General features: G+C 41.0%; 1 protein-coding gene across 1 annotated transcript in view; it reads left to right on the top strand.

Moving 5' to 3' along the window:
• The window catches only part of BRF1 (BRF1 RNA polymerase III transcription initiation factor subunit), a 160,773-nt gene that overhangs the window by 34,657 nt on the left and 107,391 nt on the right, over positions 1-18,725 (top strand). The window contains exon 3 of the mRNA XM_042862651.1: positions 5,406-5,579. Within this exon, the coding sequence (XP_042718585.1) occupies positions 5,486-5,579 (94 nt within the window). The 5' untranslated portion in view covers positions 5,406-5,485. The remainder of the gene's footprint in view (positions 1-5,405; positions 5,580-18,725) is intronic.

The raw sequence follows: 18,725 nt of genomic DNA, 5'->3' as shown, positions 1-18,725 counted from the left end.
GGGGATGCCCACACATAAGAGCTGCTTTTTTTCCCCTTTCTAGGGAGCTCTTCTGGTGAGCTTTATCAAAGCAAGAAAATAAAAGGAGTTAAACCCAAATGCAGAATAAAATCTGCACATAAAATTCAGTGAGTGCAGTAATTCAGCTTCTGGAAATGAATACTTGAGCAAAAATCACCCAAAACATTTCTTTTAATAGAATCTAGTGTTTGTTACCATAACAATTCCTTCTGCAGAAAAGGATTAGTGCAGTTAATGTGACTCCATTGCCTGATTCAGGTACTGTTAGCTGCCAGAGCCCCTGGAGCAAATTGCAGAAGGGGAGGAAATCTGTATGCCTTGATTTTGTTGATGCAGTTTAGTATTGTAATAACAATTCATTTAAGCTCTGGCTGTGCACTGCCTGTTATTTCCCTGGAAACTTCTTGCTGAAAAAAGTACTACTTGGAAATAGCAGCATTAGTCTTTGTCAGTCTGAGGGAAGGGCTGCAGATGAGCAGGCAGAAGCCAGATGAGAGTAATATGTAGCTGCAGCTACTTGACATTACTGACTTTTAAGAGATCCAAAAAAAGGTATGATCCCTGTAGAACAGTGGAAAAGAACAAGATGTTTCTGTAGTAACGGGATCATAAAAGAAAGAAAATTGCTTGTAAAGCATGGATCTGATTTTTGCCCCTTTTCTGAAGAACATAAGCTGCGGTTTTGCTCCCAACCTCTTCTTGTGTAAGTGTTTAATATTGCCAGGTTTTTCTTCACATCTATTTTTGCGGCAGCTTCTATATTTTGTTCTGGAATTACAGCAGTTTTCTCAGCCCAAAGAATGGAAAATTTCTGAAACAAATGGTTAACAGGGTTCAGTTGTCCTACCTGAACTTCAGTCTTCTGTGTCAGCCCAAAGTGTTGAGGTTGGCATCAGCTGAGAAGACTACTGTGTTCCTTCCTGCATGCTGGGAGTTAAGTGGATATAAGCACGTTTTTAGTGGGCTTGGTCCTAAAAACAGAAAAGGGCCTTTTATTTTTTAGATGATGATTCAGGAGTGTGATAAAGTTTACTACTTGGTAGCCTGGGGATTTGATTTTGTGTGATCCTCACAGAAATGCAAGCTGCTTTTTGTCTCTTGTCCTTTCCTTTTTGTGTTCCCCACCCTGCCCAATGGTGTGATTTGCCTTAGAGAAATAAATGGCAGCTGCTTGGTATTTCTGTTGTTTCTAGACCTCTTCTTCCTTTTCTCTTTAAAGGAAAATATTTCTTTCCTGTAAGACCCTAGAAAGGCGACCAATATTGCATGCTGCTGACAGCACAAGAGAGGGTACCTAACTGTTATATTTTTAATCATTCTACTGGATAAAATGGATGAGAAAGTCAGGAAGTTGTATTTTGCTTTATGACCTGGAGCATGATGTGGTTTAAAGGCATGTCAATTCTTTTCCATCCACTAGAACAGTTCAGTTCATTTGATGAGTTTGTAACGCTGCGATGTAATCTGGTGTACACTGGGTTGGACAGATTGCTAATAAATTGTGTTGCAGTGTTGGGTATTCCTACTGTTTTGGCTGAGACCATGAGGCTTAATGTGTTCTTGTGGGTAGCTGGAGCAACTAGCTGCACGCTGGGACCATATGGTCAGACCGGCAGAATGGGCATCAGCCAGCATTTAGGGCTGATGGAAGCCATGCTGGTAGTGTAGAGCCAGCTGTAGGGGCAGTCAGGAGAGGAACAAGAAATAAAAGGTAAGAAAATGCCACCCAACTAGCGAGGAGCAGTGGGAGCAGAAGTACGTTCCAGGTCTGGGGGGCATGATGCATATTGTAGGTTTGCTGGAGGGGTTTACTTGTTGAGGATTGGTGATGTGAGCGCGTATTTGGTCTCAGTTTGTATTTTTCTTTGTAACTGGAGTATTGGATAGAGAATGTATATTGATCAGTTATTTCCTTAGCTCTAGTTTCTCTTACATGTGAACATCTGCTCTTCAGATGTCAATTGCTGGATTGATAGTTAAACAAAATTTCTCAGTTGTGGAAGTGTCAGATCACTGAGATTGGCAGAAAGGACTGGAAATCATGACCAATATACTTTTGATCCTAGTTACTGAGGCAATAAGCATCCAACTGATACTTGCCTTTTCCTGGCAGTTACCTTTTAGGTGGAAGCACTTCTTGTATCTGTGGAGGAATCAGGGTATGAAGTACGAGGGATGCTCCGAAAGTAATGCCTCCTATTTTATTATGTTGACCCATGACACTGGAGGCAGATGGCAGTGGCATGGCAGTAGAGGATGAACCTTCCCACCAGTATCCCTCTACGTTTTGTTGCTGTGTGACAGATGGCAGCAGAGAGGCAGTCTGACAAAATGGCGCTTGGCATGGAAGCGTGTATGAAGCAAAGGTGTGTCACTGAATTCCACCATGCAGAAAACGTTTCATCCATTGGCAATCATCAACACTTGGAGACCCAACAGTGGATGTGAGCACAGTGAGGTGATGGGTGATGGAGTTCATCAGTGGTGGCAGTGGGTCACCTCTGCTGGTGCAGATTGTTACGAGTGCAGCATGAAGGCTCATGTTCGTTGCTGGCAAAAGTGCATAGCTGAAAAATTATGTATTGCAGCTGATATTTAGCTCTATTTAATAGTGTTATTGTGCTCTTTGTACCTGTTGTAGTTTCCATGGAAATAGTTAGGAATTACTTTCAGAGTGACCGATGTATCTTGTGTTCCTTGTGTGGAAATCCTGAACAATTAATAATATTAACTTTTCCAGGTGTGAGTGGCTTTTTGTATTTTTTTTCTGTTGCATAAGATAACAACAAAATAGAAGTTTGTTGTGTAAAATTAAGAGAGATGGGGAAAAAATACAGTGCATCTTTTGATCTTTCCTTGGTAAATAGGAGACTGGTTACAACATGTAAATATTTATCTTTGATGCTATACATAGTACCTTCTCCTGTAACAGATAAGGACAAAACCAAGTTAGTCATAGAGATGCACATCACTTCTAAGACACCTTTTGTTCTAAGTTCTTCATTTGGAGATCAGTGGCATTATCACGGTTGGTTTATTTTTGCTTTAACTGTATGAATGCCTTAATACTGCAGAGCAGCTTCAGAAACAACCAGCACACAGAGTTAAAGCATTCGGTGGTCTGCTGAAGGTCAAATGAAACACTTAATGAAATAACATTTCCTAAGTGGATGAGTAGCATTCTGGGCTCTCTGATCTCCTTGGTATTTGTCACTAGACAATAGCTGGCCACCCCTAAAGTAATTGCATTTAAAATATTGATGCTGGATGAAAAGCTCAGTTGAAAAACCTGTGTTACTCAAACAAGCGTACTATTTACTTAGGATGAATTATGATGAATTATGCTTCAACATTTGAAATTATGAGAAGGTTAACTACTTAGAGAATATCAATGATAGCTTGGAGATGGGACCAGTTAGTGGGAAAGATTGCTTAAGCAAAAACATCAATTTCAAACATTTTTCTCAATGTTGTTCTTTTCTCCTCTGGTATGTTCTTTGTTTCTGGAGTGCCTTACAAGGTGTGCAGCTCTCTCTGTGTGAGAATGGAGTTTCTGGGAGAAGGAATGCTGTATGAATGGCTGGGGTGAGAGCCTTGTGTGTTTGCAGCTCAACTGGATTCTTCTCTGGTGTGTGCCCAGGACTGCATCAACAGCTGCTGTTCTAGTGGTGACATGGCAAGCTTGCTCATCAGTTCTTGCTCAATGGTTGCATTATGTTGGACCCACTCCCTTGTGGGGCACACCATTGTGGAGCTGGCTCTGCTTACCAGTTCTGCTGTTAGCCCAAGAAACATTCAGGAGTGCAAGTGGCTCAGCATTCGCATAGGAGCTTCTGCTTTTATGCTTCTGTGAAAGCTCTTCTCAAGTGTTTTCCACATCTTACTTTATTTACTCTTTTTTTTTTTTTTTTAAACTATGACATCAGAGCCCCAGTTCAGTGTGTGCTGATGTTAGTGGAAAAACTGCTCACTTGATGGGCTTTGGATTACTCTTGAGTAGCTTACTGTGCCAGTGCCTCCTGTGGAAGGTGACATACCCTTCCTGTCATTACTTCTTCATCCGAATGGGTTCTACTTGGTTGCTCAAAGTGACTTAGAGGAGATCTCTCTGACGATTGCATTAATTGCTGTGTGTGCTGAGAGCAGAAGCTGCAGCTTTCTTGTAGATTCTGTTTGTCTGGAATTTTACTGACCCTGGTTGGGTTTCTGGAGTCGCTCTTTATTAAAGCCAAATTGAAACGGCGCTTTAGTAGAAGGTTGTTCAGAGGTTAAATGTTTCACTATGTTATTAGTGATGATTATAGGGGAATATGCATAAAATTAAGAAGTGCAGTGTTTGTGGGTGTTACTTGGGTGAGCATCGTGCAGTCGTTCTCCATAGGAAAGGTGGTGGAGGCACAGGGCCGGCTTTGTGCCAGCTTCAGCAAAGCTGCTCGTAACACCTCTGAAAGGAACAGATGAGTGTTTCCTGTGCATACACGTGCTGGAAACATCTGTCCAACACATTGAATTAAAGGATTTCTCTTGATGTGCTGTCTGACCCCTAATGCTGCCTAACTTCAGTACTGTTTTCCTCATGACTTCCCCCATCTTCTTTTTAAGCTGTCTGTTCGACGTACTTTTCTGTAGCTGGAGTGGTGAGAATGGACGAGGCTTTGCCTTCCACATCTGTCTTAGCAGCTGTACCACTTCCTGCTATGAATCATCTGAAGCACTTTTTTTTCCTCATTATTTTGTTTAAGGGTGAAGGCACATTTGTTTTCCTGAAGCCACAAACGAATCTCTGCACTCCGGCAGCCGAACCTTAAATGAAGGCTCTGCTGTGAAAGTGTTCGGAGGAAGGAAGTGCCTCCCTATCTCTGTAATCACAGACAAGCTCTCAGAGCAGCTCCTTTCCTTACAGGCTCAGGCTGTGGTCAGAGGAACTGCAAACTTCATCAGTTCTTGGAGGGATGCAGCAGAATGTCTCATTTGTTTGTACATTAATGTCAAAAGTGCAGTGATCTGAAGTTTTCAGAAGCTCATCTCCATAGTGCTTTCAAACTATGTTTGGGGAGGGGTGTGTAATCTTTTATCTGAGTAGCCTCAGCAATGTTTTGGATTCTCTCTTGGAGGATCTTTATGAATGCAGCTTTCATTTTCCTGGGCTCACTGATGGAACCCATTTTAGTTATAGGAGTCCAAAATAAGGCTTTTTTTTTTTTTTTTTTTTTTCCTAAGAAATGATGCTGCTCCCAGGAACATGAGTGATTGCTGTGTTCTAACTTCTCTATTTAACACAGAGAAATCCCAAATCTGCTCTTTTGGTTTTGTCTTCAACTCCCTCAGTCCCCAAAAAGTGATTGTGAAGTTGTTCAGAATTTTTTCCTTGTTAATTTTTCTAGGAAAACGTCAGATTCACCACTTAGGAAACCAGCTTCAACTCAATCAACATTGTCTGGATACTGCCTTCAATTTTTTCAAGATGGCTGTAAGCAAGCATCTAACCCGGGGGAGGAAGATGACCCACGTAATTGCTGCGTGTCTCTACCTGGTGTGCAGGACAGAAGGAACTCCTCGTATCCTTTCACAATTGTGCAATTTGAAAGTTATCACTTGGTACCCTACATAAAATGCCTATGTGGTAGGAGAAAACATTCACTGTTGAACAGAAAAAGCCATACTTTAGCAAGCTGACTGTTCCAGCTAGATCTTTTTTCTAAGTTGGAAAAGGTAAGTGTTTAGAACTGAAGTCTGTTAGTGTTGGTTTTGTGTAATGAAAGGAGTGGGATGTTTTTCCTGTGGTACACATAGAAGTTTTCCTGTTCTAAATATTTACTGGTGTTTTCTTGGATCCATCGAATTCTCTCTGCATTCCCTCAGTAACTTCTTGTTTCTCAGAATTTTCTTCTAGTGAAACTGTACTTTTCCTGTGCTTTGCTAGGGATTGTTTGTTTGCCTCTTGCACTTTTAGCATTAAAAAACAGATCTCGATTCCTCTGAATTTTCCATCGCAGTACTTGAATTTCTTTCTTCTAATGCTTGTATCTGTAATGTGGGAAGGACAATATCACCACTGTTTGAGTTTTGAGGAAAAATGCATTTGATAAACTAGGAAACTTACTTAAAGATCACGCAGGGAATCCATGTCTGAAGGTAGCATGGCACACAGGTTGCAGTTGCAAGTGAGTACTCTTACTCTACGCATTCCTATTTTTCTTTTGTACATCTTTAAAACGTTTGTAACTTATAAATATTGATGGCTATCCAAACTTACTTGTTTTAAACATGCTTTTTTTAACGTTCTGTTGCAGTTAACTGGAATTTGGAGATAGGTAGCACGAACTCAAGAGAATACAAGCAATACTTCTGTACTATTTTAACTGTCCTTTTCTGCTTTAAAGTGGTTTGTGTATGCCATCAGCGTTGTTTGATATTTTTGTGACCTCATATTGTTTGTTCACGTGCATTTTTTTATCAGCAATTAATAAATTATAAGCAATTTATTTATAGTCATTATCTGATACTTCTAAGCATAGTCTAGCCTTAATATGCAAGTCCATTTTTCCTCACTGATAATGATGGAAAGAATAATAAAAAAAGCATTTGAAATAGTATGAGCTGTTTTGAGTGATGTAAGCATGGCTTATTCTTCTAACAAAAATTCTTTGCTTGTTTGACATATCCTTCTTTAAAGTACTTCAGTATGTATCTCAGTTACGTGCAAGACATTCTGGTCTGGTTGACACTTCATAAATATCCAGATTCATTTTTCCACCTTTTTCATTAAATGGAGATCATTTCCTGTGTCTTATCTTACATATGAAATAGTAGAAGCATGGTATGAACGAGACTGCATGGATGGCCTCTGTTTTCTGTATTAATATCACAGAACTCCTCTACATACGTGGTTACTGTGCCACCTGGGATTCAGAATGTGGTAGTGCATGACTGTATGGCTCAATTCTGTTGAAGCTGATTTTCTTAAAAATCAGAAACTTCATTTTGTAACTGATGTAAAAATTGTGAGTGCGTTTGAGAGAGTGAGTTCTGGCTCTGCCTGTGTTCTGCTGGTTTGTTTTTCTTGTTTTTGTTTTTAAGCACTTAATACCAGTGTAGATTAAAAATCAGACCTTAAAATAGAGCTTCTTAACATTGAACTATAAGTTGCTTTTTCTGGTATCTTACTCTTTCATTAGAAACTTGAAAACCTGAGAGACAGGTGCATATTACTTACCTTTGAAATTAAAATATATTCAAGTCCCTGCGGATTAATTACAGTGATCATTGTTGGCGTATTGTATTTATTTTCAGCCTTGATTTGGCAGTGTGCAAATGTCCTATGGGGCAGAATTGATCCTAAAGCCTTTGAATCCAGAGAAATCAAAAGCATATGTAGAATGGCAAAGTGATGAGATGGTTTAGCAGGAATGAAGATGCACATTCCAGATAGTAAGCCTGCAATTGGACTTGGTTTTCTGGAGAATTGAGTAGAGGATGGTATGGGAAGAGAAGAAATACAATGTATGAAGCACTTACAGTATTTTAAACACTTTGAGATCTATGTAGCACTGCTAAAGAGATTTACAGTGCTTTATACATTTGTTGTCATTGTGTTGGATGTAGAACTCTTATGAAGAACTTACTTGGAAGAAGGAAAAATTATTTGAGAGGGAAAAGAAAATTCAATACTTTCATTGTCTGTTTTAGAGGGAAGAGACGAAATGAAAGAAGATGCAAAAAGCAGCATTTTCAAAACATAGAGATAATGCCTTGGTTTCAGGTGGCCCAGGTGAATCAGTGGCATGACTCAGGAATCATAGGGACAAGAGAGATTAGATGGGAACAGAATCACAGAAACACCAAGGTTGGAAAAGACCTACAAGATCATCCAGTCCAACCGTCACCCACCCATCACCAATAGTTCTCACTAAACTAGGTTCTTAGTTCTCTCTCCCTTAGTTCTCACTGAGACTAACAGGTTAGTCTTTGAGATGGAAGACAGTGCATTTCTTCAAAAAATAGTGCGGTAGAAGGAGCAAAATGTGTATGTGGCCTGGGCACGGATGGCTAGGTGTGGTTGGGCTGAAGAGGCAAAAAATGGTGGCGTGTGCTTGGCAGTGTCAGAATGAAAGGAGTGGGAAGCATTTGGAGAGGGAAAACAGGATTTAATTGTCTGCATTGAGTGCAGTTTGAGGGAATGGAATGTATTTATCTTACGTGGATATCTGCTTATTCTTCTTTTTTTGTAACGTACGTGTCGCCAGCCAGCCTCTGTGAAAATGTGAGGAGAATTCTAGCCAAGTCTGCTGCTGCATTCTGAATTATGCCTGAACACCCTCAGCCTGAAATGGCAAACAATAAGTTTGTGGTTCCTGTGTGCCATTTAATTAATACAAAAATGCAAATTATATAATACAACTAAATGTTAAGTTCCCTTTAAGTTATAGACTTCAGATTTAAAAAAAAAAAAAATTCTCAGTGACATCTTTTATTTATAATTCTTTGGAAGGCTTAATCCTTTATCTGCAACCTGAATTCATGTTACATCAGTTTATGGCTTTCATTATCTTGTTTGACACAGAAACCCACAATGCAGTAACTTTGACATAGCTTTTCATTTACGTTGTTTATGTTACTTGCCAGTGCTAATGTTCTAAAGGAAGATGGCTTATTAGCTGCCGGCAGTATTTGGGAGGAGCTTCACCCTTCTGACGAGCTACCTACAGAAACTTTATTATTCTCTTCATAAAACCTTTCCGTATTTTCAGTGTCAGAAGCAGAGCTATAATGCAAAAAGCCATCAGTACGAAGGAGATGGTGGGTTTTGAAGCACCAGGTCTGTGTGAGCTGGGTGCCTCCCATGGTCTGAGCAGCTCTGAGCACTCCCAGGCCATCTGACTGCAGCTGGCACTGCGAGCGTTCAGGGCACTGCGGCCTCCAGCTTGTAATTCATTTCTTGGAATAGCAACAGTCCTTGGTTGTTTCTCTTTAATGTTTTGAACAGCTTTTCCACCCTTACATATGTTTGAATGGAAACAAAGGGCTCTTTAGCTGGCCCTGCCGTTTCCGGGAGGGAGAAGCTGGGAAGCGCCAGGCCGGGCTGGGGGTGACTTATGGGCTGGGCTGCAGGGCTCCGGGGTCACTGGGAACAATGTGGGCTGGAGGGGGCCGTCCAGGTGCACTATCGGTTTGTTTCCATCAGGGAATGTTTCGTTCTGTTTGTGGTCCTTTTTTGCTATACGCAGCTGCGATAGAAACTGTGTGACTGTCCACGATTTTGTTTGTAATGCTTTCCAATGCTACCACCTGGGCCTTTTATCAGTAATATTTTACACGGTAAAAGTCTTTTATCTCTCTCAGCACCACCACCTTAGCCCCCCCCCTCCCCCTTTGAAGCTCTTTGGAAAATGATCCCTTAGTTGTAAACCAAATCCTATTGTATGAAACCTTAGTAAATAAAAGCTTTTCCACATGAGAAGAGTCCTTACAGAGTTCCCTTGCCAGCTATCTTGTGTAAATATCCCAGAGTTTGCCCACGGAGGTAAGTTCAGGGCAGGTTTTTCTCCCCTGGGCAGCTTTCTCAGCTCCGTGTCCACATTTTTCAGGCGGCTTCAGCAGCATTTTGTACTCAGAGAAATGGGATGAGTTCCTCCAGGTCAGTGCAGGGCAGCCAAGTGAGGCCTCTTCTCCGAGTTGTTTGTAAAAGAGCCTTCCTGCTAAATGTTGAAGCAAAACAACCTGTTAAACGTGAGCGTTGGGAGCAGAAGGAGAGGGGAGAAAGTTTGGTGCCTTGCTTTCTTGTGTGTAAAACTTGCACTGAGTCATAAAGTGCCAGGTGCTTTTCCTCCCCTGCTTCCTCTGTTCTTTTTTTTGTTTCAGGAAGGATTGTGGAGCATCTCCTCTCTGTGTGGGGCTCTACTTGGCTATTTCCTATTTGTCTGCAATACTTAGACTCTCTCGCCAAGCTGTTTGAATGTCTCCCCATTTCATGTGTTTATTTTCGTGTGACTATAAGGGAAGCCGACAGTATTTATCTTCATTTTCCACTTGCGGAACCAAAGCTAAGTGACACATTCTAAGTCACCCACAAAATCTGAGATGGAACTGATCTCCTCAGTCTTGGATTAGGCACCAGTCAGGGAACCTTTCTCACTTCTTGGACTCTGTGAGATGTTCAGCTAATTTTCTTTGGAGTGGTATCGTGTTCTGTTGGCTTCCGTACCATCTTGTGAGGCTGTGTAACCTCATGATGAAGGCCTTTGATGGATACATTCTTTGTTTCCCCACTAACACTTCAAGGTCTGCCTTTGCAAGGAAAAGGGCAAGACTTCCTTCTTCAATAGAAATGAAAAATTAGATCTCCAGCAATCTTTCGACCTCTACTAAACTTCCTGGAGCCAGCAGGCCGTAGTACACCCAATTAAAAAGTTAACTTTTGAAATTAGACTTCAATCAACAAAATCTTAGAGCTCCAGTTAGGGAAGTTAATAAAAATGGTCTATATTTCTCTTTTGGCTGTCTTTTTAGTCACTGACCTTTTAATTAAGTATGGTTGCATTCAAAACTTTTTTTTTTTTTTTTTTTTTTTTTTCAAATATTGAGTTTGACAAGGGCATAAGATATTAAAATCTGATTTAAAATGATGTAGTTAAAAATGCATGTAATATTTACCAAAGCAAATTGCTTCATTTCACCAGATTATTATTATTATTTTGTTATAAAAGGCACCACTGTGTTACTCCTCAAGAAGATGCTTGGACTGGAACCCTTTCTCACTTCAGAATGAAACTTAAAACTTGGCAGGCTTTTGTATGGCTGGATTTCAATTTGGGAAGTTTCACCCTATTAATGACAACCTGCCTCCTTAGTATGTTGCAGATACGTTGCCTCATTTTACTTGCATCTTCTTTCAAGGAGGTCGTATATTTTGTAGTGTGTGGCTTGTATGTTCACTCTTATTGGATAGCACAGGAAGAAGTGCTAAAGATGTAAGGAGGAAGACAGTCAAGGACATTCACAGAAATGTAGTTTGTATCTCCCTGTGTTCCAGCCTTTCCAACGCTTTCTTCTAGAGTTGGGACTGCTGGGTTTCCAGAGCTGGGCTTGTGACATGAAGCTAACGCATCCAGTTTCCTTTTCCACGTAGTGAAGAAGAATCATAAGATTTTTCACTTGACAGTTCTGCTTTTTGCCATGAAGAGAGATGGAAGCACACTGCTGAGGGAATATTTCATGTTTTCTGTTGGTGGGAAAGATGGGCAAACTTTCCACGTGCTCAGTGACATGGTATGCAGGGTTGTTCTCTCTGGTTTTGCTTGCCATGAATCTGAGTTTATAAAATGATGTCAAGAGCTTAACAGAAAATCTCATGATTCCCTTATGTCTTGTGCCATACCTGTCAGTCCCCATGGATGTCTTTGTGGTATCTAGAATGAAAATGGGTACTTGCATGTAATACTTAAGTTGTTCCAGTTGTATCTGATTTCTTGCAGTGTCTTTTAATGGGAATTCCCTCTGAAGAAGAAAATGACCTGAAGCCTTTTGGACTGGCAAAATGGCTCAGCCCCAGGGGCATAGTGCCCTCAGGTTCTGCTCTTGTCCCTTGGGGGAAAAAAAGCCAAAACCCTCACTTGTGCATGACTCAGGTGTGGCAGGAAAATACTGAGTGCAGCTTCTGAATGGAATTATCATGCAGAGTGCCCTGTCTGAAAGTCATGGTAGTTTTCCAGGGGTTGACCACAATTTTAATGCGGAGATTCTGTACTTGGATGATTTTCTTTGTTACTGTAGGATTTTGAAAATAATGTAGAAGGGAAACTTTACATTGTGAAGTGTGTCAAGCCAACATCTTGCCATTTAAATTCTTGTGCTAAATGCCCGTTATGGATGCTGCAGGGAGGGAGGGGAAAAGCTGCTGTAAGTGCAGTAGTGATAATTGAGCCACTTAAGAGAGCTGCTCTAATTTTGCATGTTACAGCATCCTGGAAATTCAGATAAGAATGTTGATCTCTCCAGCTAATAGGATTTCTAAATATATCATCCAAAAGAAGCAGGAGGACTGTAATTTTGCCTGTCTGTGTGTGTTGAGGCTAATCTTTTGTTTAAGAACTGCACACTCTGAAAATCTGCTTTTTTATTAACTTGTTACTAATTTGGGATGGAGAAGTATTTGACCTCTGGTGCTGGCATGGAGGAGACCTGCTTCTGCCCCATCAAATTCAATGTCGAAATTCTCACTGCTTCTATGCGTTAGTGACCAACTTTTTTCCCTCTGGGTTCTGGCACCCAGCAGGTGGCTCAGATTGTCAACTGTTCTGTAATGCAGCTTTAAACAAAGCCTCTGCAAAGACTGGGGAGGGGGCAGGGTCACAAGATGGCCCATAAAGATTACAGATTAGGTGGTTTTTCGTAGCTTTGCTGTTCCTGTTTTCCCCATTCAAGTGAAATTGTGAACAGTAAAGGTCAAAATAATCCTTTTCTGAAATCTGACTGCAGAATTACTACTTCTTTTGCTTTAGAACAAAGTGTTTCATGTCTCTCTCTGAGCAGTTCTTTCTCAAAATAACGTTGATGGATGTGACTGCTGGGAAGCATGGCTTTTAATTACAGTAGAGCTTTTGCACCTTGGAGTGTTTTAATTTTGGAGGCCCTTGCCTGTCGCACCTGCCTGTGCTGGGACAAAATCTACCATTGAGGTCCCTCTTTGGAAGGAACAACCATTATTCTGTACATTTCTGGATTAGATCCACCGAAGCCTTTGCTGCTGTGGGCTTGAATCGCATTATGAGCAGGTAGAACAAATGCTCTCATTGTTTGGCAGCCCCATGCTCTCACCGTGTCGGGCCCTGTGTAACAGAAATACTTGCAGCAGAAGAATCTGTACCAGGTTTTTTTTTATGTATGCAGTAATGGACTGTTGAAATCCATTGTATGTTCTGCAGCCTTAGTAATTGAGTTCCAGTTTGGAGTTTTTGAGTTGGTGAGACGTTCCTGTGATAGAGAGAAGGTAGAGAACAAGGAAGCTGTGAAGGCAGTGACAGCAACGAGGTGAAAATATGAAGGGCAGCCCTAAATTACCAGCAGTGTGGATTGAGGGTGAGGCATTGAAAAAACTGCTGCAGACACGGGATCTGAGGAGGTAAATGGAGCCCTGAGCGATAGATGGGGTGATGAATGAGGGGAGGGAAATGTGATGGCAGAAAGGCCTCCTGCAAGTGAAACAAATACAAAGAAAGGATGATAAGGAATGGAATTGCACCTCTGATGTCTTTGACCTTCAGTTATCCTTGTGTGGTTGTGAAATAAATATTTAACAATCATCTTAAAGGCTGTTTGAAAGAGAAAATGATTAGGTTGGCTCTGCTTAATTCAGAAGTTTCTCTCTGCATCTGAATTTTGGTGCTTATGTCAGCAAAACCAGCATTATAACTGAGTAATGTTTTGAACCTGGTGGGAGCTTGTAAGTTGCAAACACCAGCGAAATAAAAAGCAGCGTGGTGTGGCTGGTCATTGTGTAGCACATTCTTGCTTTTGTCAGAGGATACACTGCTTGTGGGGTGGGCTGTGGGGGAGATGCTTTGGTTCGTTCTGTGTGCCCCCACTCTCCCTTTCTTTGAAAGAAAAGTAAAAGTTACCTGACTCTTTGCTTAAATTAACCCTGGCAGGAAAGCCAGTCAATCACTGTTGATGCTTTTGTTGCGCTCACTGAAAAATATATTCCTGGTTGTAGCCATTGCTAATGATTTCTGCATTTTAATACTTCAGAAGTCATTTAGAAAATTAAACTCTCTCTTCCATTCAAATCATTTTGAAGATTCTATATTTGCATTTTAATGCAGTAAGAATGATGCCTTAGAAGACAATTTCATATTCTTAAATAGTTTAATTAAGATCGGTAATGCCAAATAGAGTAAATAAAATCCACTGAATTGAGACCAATAAGCACTTCTGTGTTTGCTATCTGCAAATACTACTTCAGCTGAGGTCTTCTAAAACCGTGCCCACTTCCATCACGCTCTTAAGTCTTACGTGGTTTTCTTTGTCTTTATGTTTTTTGATGTTTAAGAATAAAGTGAAGGTGTATCAGAGAAGCAATATTGCCTTGCACGTTTGTTTTGGAAAAACAAGTCATTTTCATACCGGCCTTTCTTTGTATCTTGGTAGTAGTCTTGAGAATGATTTCTTACATCTAAATAAAGTATAAGCCTTTAAGAGCCATCTTATTTTTTCAGATGTTTGCCACCAGGATTTTCTTTGCATGATGTAGTTTTACTATACAGAAATAGCACAATCTTTGATCGTGTTTTAGCCTATGTGTATGTTAGCATTGTGTAACATGCTGAGTGAAACTGTGAGCTGAGCCTTTTCTTACCTCCGCACTGCCATCCTGCCTTTATGGCCAGTCCATGTTGTCCACATCCTTCCACAAAGGCAAAAGAAAATGTCTTTTTAAGTTGAACTGGCAGATTGGCTCAGCGCTGTTGTAAGCACGACTGATGTAATGCTCAATCACATGGTGGTGTGGCTGCTATTTTCCCCCCTTTGAGAGAGGGAATCACTTTTCCATATTACCCAGTTTCAGCAGTTTGAGGAAAACAGGAGTTTTAAATGAGACCTGAAACAGCCAAAATCATGGTTTCTTCCAGAGCTCTGCTTTTGAAGCCAAATGTTCCCCACGCCTTCTTTATTTTGACTTGCTAATTGGAAATAAGATGTTGAAGATAATGTGTGCTTTGAAGTTTGTGTATTGTGTATTTTATTTAGATTTGATCCTTTAAACATTTGACAATAAAACATAAATTGCAGAGCTCTTTTCTTTAGATCAGCTGTAAGTGAATCATTTATGTTTTCAACATCCTTCCACTTAGGAGAAATGCAGTAGTCTCGGTAATGTTTTGACTGCGTGTGTTGGTAAAGTGCTATGAGATTTGCTAATCGGTATTTTTAAATGGAGATGTATAACTATTTCTTCAGTGGTGGAACAGCCTGTGTGCCAAGAATAAAGTCCTGTGCTTAGGCAGGGAGTAGAAATCAGTTCTCTTAAGATTCCTGTTGTATTGGTAAGCAGGGAGGAACTGTAAATGTGTATGTGCTACTGCATGTGAACTGCTAATGATGGAAAGCAAGTTTTGAAAGAAGGCAAAGATCTCTTAGCTACGTAGGTTGGGAAAAAAACAACAACAAAACCTGGCAAAGAGTCACATCTAACTTATTTCACAAGTTCTATAGTCTTTTTAATGTGATGAGAAAATAATGCAGTAAAAATGCTCATTCGGCAACATGATGTGTCCTACCTGAAGTGCTAAGTCTATGTCATGAAAATGCTGAACTCCTAACATTGCCTCTGTCTTTGTGCTGGGGGGATTTTCCTCTCCTTATCGGTTCTGTAGCTTTTTGGTGGTTTGTGTGTTTCTGTGACTTATTCTTTTTCCCAGTCTAATTGGTCCTTTTAACTTTTTATTGTACTCAGAGAGCCTTTTAGCCTTACAGTTTCCACAGGGAAACAAAGTTCTTATTGTCATTTCAGGTAATGTAATATGTGGCACAATTGTAGGATAAACAAAGAGCTGGTGATTCAGGTTAGGCTGCTGAAAATGTGAGAGGTTACCTGAACTTGCTGCTCTGTGAGAAAGGAGCACTGTGTCCTTGCAAGGATTTTGTCCCCTTCTAGCTAGCATGTATTAGCAGCACACTTCTTTTTGTTTCTCTTCCTAATGAAGCTGTAGCCTCAGAGTAATGAAGTTCTGCCTATTCAGCTCCAAAGGTTGTTAGGCTGTAGGAACTTTTCTATCTGTGACTTTTCCTCTGGGGCAAAAGAACTGAATGGGCTGCGCTGAGAATATTTCTTCTTTCAGTTTTCCATAGGAATTACTGATGGACCATCCTTCTTCAGGGAACCGGGGGAAAAAAAATGTGAAAATAATTGTAAGTTATTACTGAAGAAGTCTTATTCTAAAGAAACATCTGGAGTTTTCAGCTGAAGTGTCTCGGTCGGTACCCAGAATCAGAGAACATTCTTTTCTGTGTGTATCTGGAGTTGAAGGTTTCGGTTTCCCATGTGAGTGCCAATAACTTCTGCAGAATCTAAGTTGAATTTTCTGTATGAAAATTTCTGGTCCTAAAAGGATCAGCCTTCTAGGGAATGCAACAGATGGGCTGCATCTGTGCTGTTGTTTCTTAGGGACTCCCAAATCACTGCATTCTTATCACATCTGGAGTACCCCGTTCATTGCCAATAATTATGTTCAGCACTTATTCAGATAACTCTTTTTCAGCTGAAAAATATTTTTGTAAACTTTCAGTATAATATTTATTAGTTTTTGCCTTCTTTTCACTCAGACACTAGGCTCTCAATGTGGCAGAGAAACTCAAGCATTGGTTGCTACTATGTTCATTCCTCAGTCCTTGAACCAATGACTTCATTGTCTCAGCTGTTTCTCATAGTCATTCAGTGATGAAACAAGAGAGTGCTCCAGTCCTTGTTTTTTGCTGATACTGTTGGCAGCCCTCCCTGTGGAGCAGTAAAGGAATCACTTTTCTTGCTGCTGCAACTGGAGAAGATGGGAGCGTGAGCAGGAGCTGTGAGTGCTGCTTGGGGAGCAATATCAAGAACCAAAGGGCAGTGTCAAAAAAAGAAAAAACTGCACAAAAAGTAACTTAAAAAAAAAAAAAATCATTGCAAGAATCCTTTTTACCAAAACATTCAGAGGGTTGTAGTATGTGAGAGAAGATAAAGAACTTTCCACCAGCTTCCCAGCATGCAGACACAGGGAAGGTGGGATATGCATGCAGGGGAATGTTTATACAGGCAGTGTATTTGAAGCTGGCAAAATGCAGAGACGATCTAGAAAGCCAGTGTCCCACGTAGAATCAGAGAATAATTTAGATTGGAGGGAGCCTTTTCAATTCAGTTCTCCACTCATGTCATCAGTAGGTTGCTGAAGCCCTACTCAAGTAGAGCTTTTGTTACCTCTAATCAGTCCTACTCTTCTTGAACTTCATGGTAAACCTTTTCTTCTTCCTTGCATTCCTTGCATCAGTTGCCTTTTGTTCTGTTACTGTGCATGTCCAAGAAGAATCTGGCTCCTGCTCTGTACACCATCATTAGGTGGTTAAGACAGTGTTAGATCTTGCCAAAAGCATTCTCTAGGCTGCACAAGCCAAGCTCTCATCCTCTGTCACACATACAGAGCTGCAGCCCTGTGACCTGGTCACTGTAGGTACTCCAGGGTATCAATATCTGTCTCTCTTGAGGACCTAGACCTGAACACAGCCCTCCAGATGCTGCATCATAACTGTTGAATAAAGGGAAATAATCACTCTCCCTAACTACTGGCAGAGTTTCTGCTGATACAGCTCAATATGTGCTTAGTCTTTCTTGATGCGGGAGCATGCTGCTGACTCCTGCTCAGCTTGTCCATGGGGACCTCTGGTTCCTTTTCTGCAAGCTGTTCTGTAGCCAATGAGTCCCAGCCTGTACTGCAGCAAGGGGTTATTTTGTCTTAAGCAGAGGACTTTTTAAATGTAAAGACAGATGCAGTTCCTGCCCACCCTGTTCTCCAGCTTGCTGAGGCTCCTCTGAGCACAACCTTGCCTTTTGGTGGATGGACTGCTCCTCCAGCTTGGTGTCAGCTACAGACCTGCCTGTGGTGCCTTCTGCTTTGGTAGCTCAGTGTGAATGAAGACAGAGCCCTGAGGGATGCCTGTTGTGACTGTCTGCGAGTTGGACTTTACGCTATAATCCAGCCCTTAGAGCCTGGCAGTGCATCTAGTCCTATGCTTACCTTGTAATCCAGCTGTCTGTCCTCGTGTCGCAAAAGTTTGGGTAGACTGGCGGACTTTTAGCTGAGAGGGTGTATACCTGGTTCAGCTTTTTCTCAGATCATTCCTACCTGTGATTTTCTTCTTTGTTTTGTTTTTACCTACTGTATTTATTAAATATGGTTATAGTGACCTAATATGTAGGCAGCTCTGACAGCAGGGCTGTAATTCCAGTTTGCTCCCTCCTGGCTGAAGGGTAGAATTTACAGTGCCCTGTGGAGGAGGTCACTATTACAGTCTTCATCTTCTGGTTGGAGAGGTGAAGGCACAGAAGTGTGGTGCATTGCTCCGTAAGAGCAGTGCTGCAGTGTAGACATGTCTGTCCCCTGTGCATCCAAAGCACACGTAGCCATGCTCTGCCTCCCGGAGTGTAGGAGCCCTGACCTGTGTATTAGCCTCCTGTGTGATATCATGAAGACCCCAAAATATACTTTTCCAATGGTATTTGTGCAGTTAAAATTGTGAGGGAGAGCAAGTTCTGCTGTTGTCCTGAGCTTGTTATCAAAAGCCTGGACTGAATTGGTAAGTCTGGGTAGCAGGGGGAAGAAATGCTGTCTTTTTTTTCTTGAAAGCTCTGCAAATATGACATAATAAGCAAGCAGCTGTAGACACGGGACCCACAATAGCATTCTCAGTTGTTGTTCAAAGTAGAGACGTATTTTAGGAGCTTGCTGTAGAATGTTATTTGAAATTACACTGCGTGGTTACAATAAAAATGCTGCAAGTCTGTGTGAAAGGAGTCTAAGGAGATCTTTCCCAGCATATCACTGGCAGTTTTTATTTTCGCAGAGGCAGATGATATGTACATCATTACTGGTTTCGTTTTTTTATTCCTGGTGAAGAATTCCAGCAGCTGAGATAAGTTTACTGCTTCTTAAAAACTGATAATGAAAGAGCAGTCT

Source organism: Lagopus leucura, unplaced genomic scaffold, assembly GCF_019238085.1.
Source record: "Lagopus leucura isolate 7727_CA_CO unplaced genomic scaffold, USGS_WTPT01 Super-Scaffold_1, whole genome shotgun sequence".
NCBI lineage: Eukaryota > Metazoa > Chordata > Aves > Galliformes > Phasianidae > Lagopus > Lagopus leucura.
This window is presented reverse-complemented; position numbering and strand designations above follow the sequence as displayed.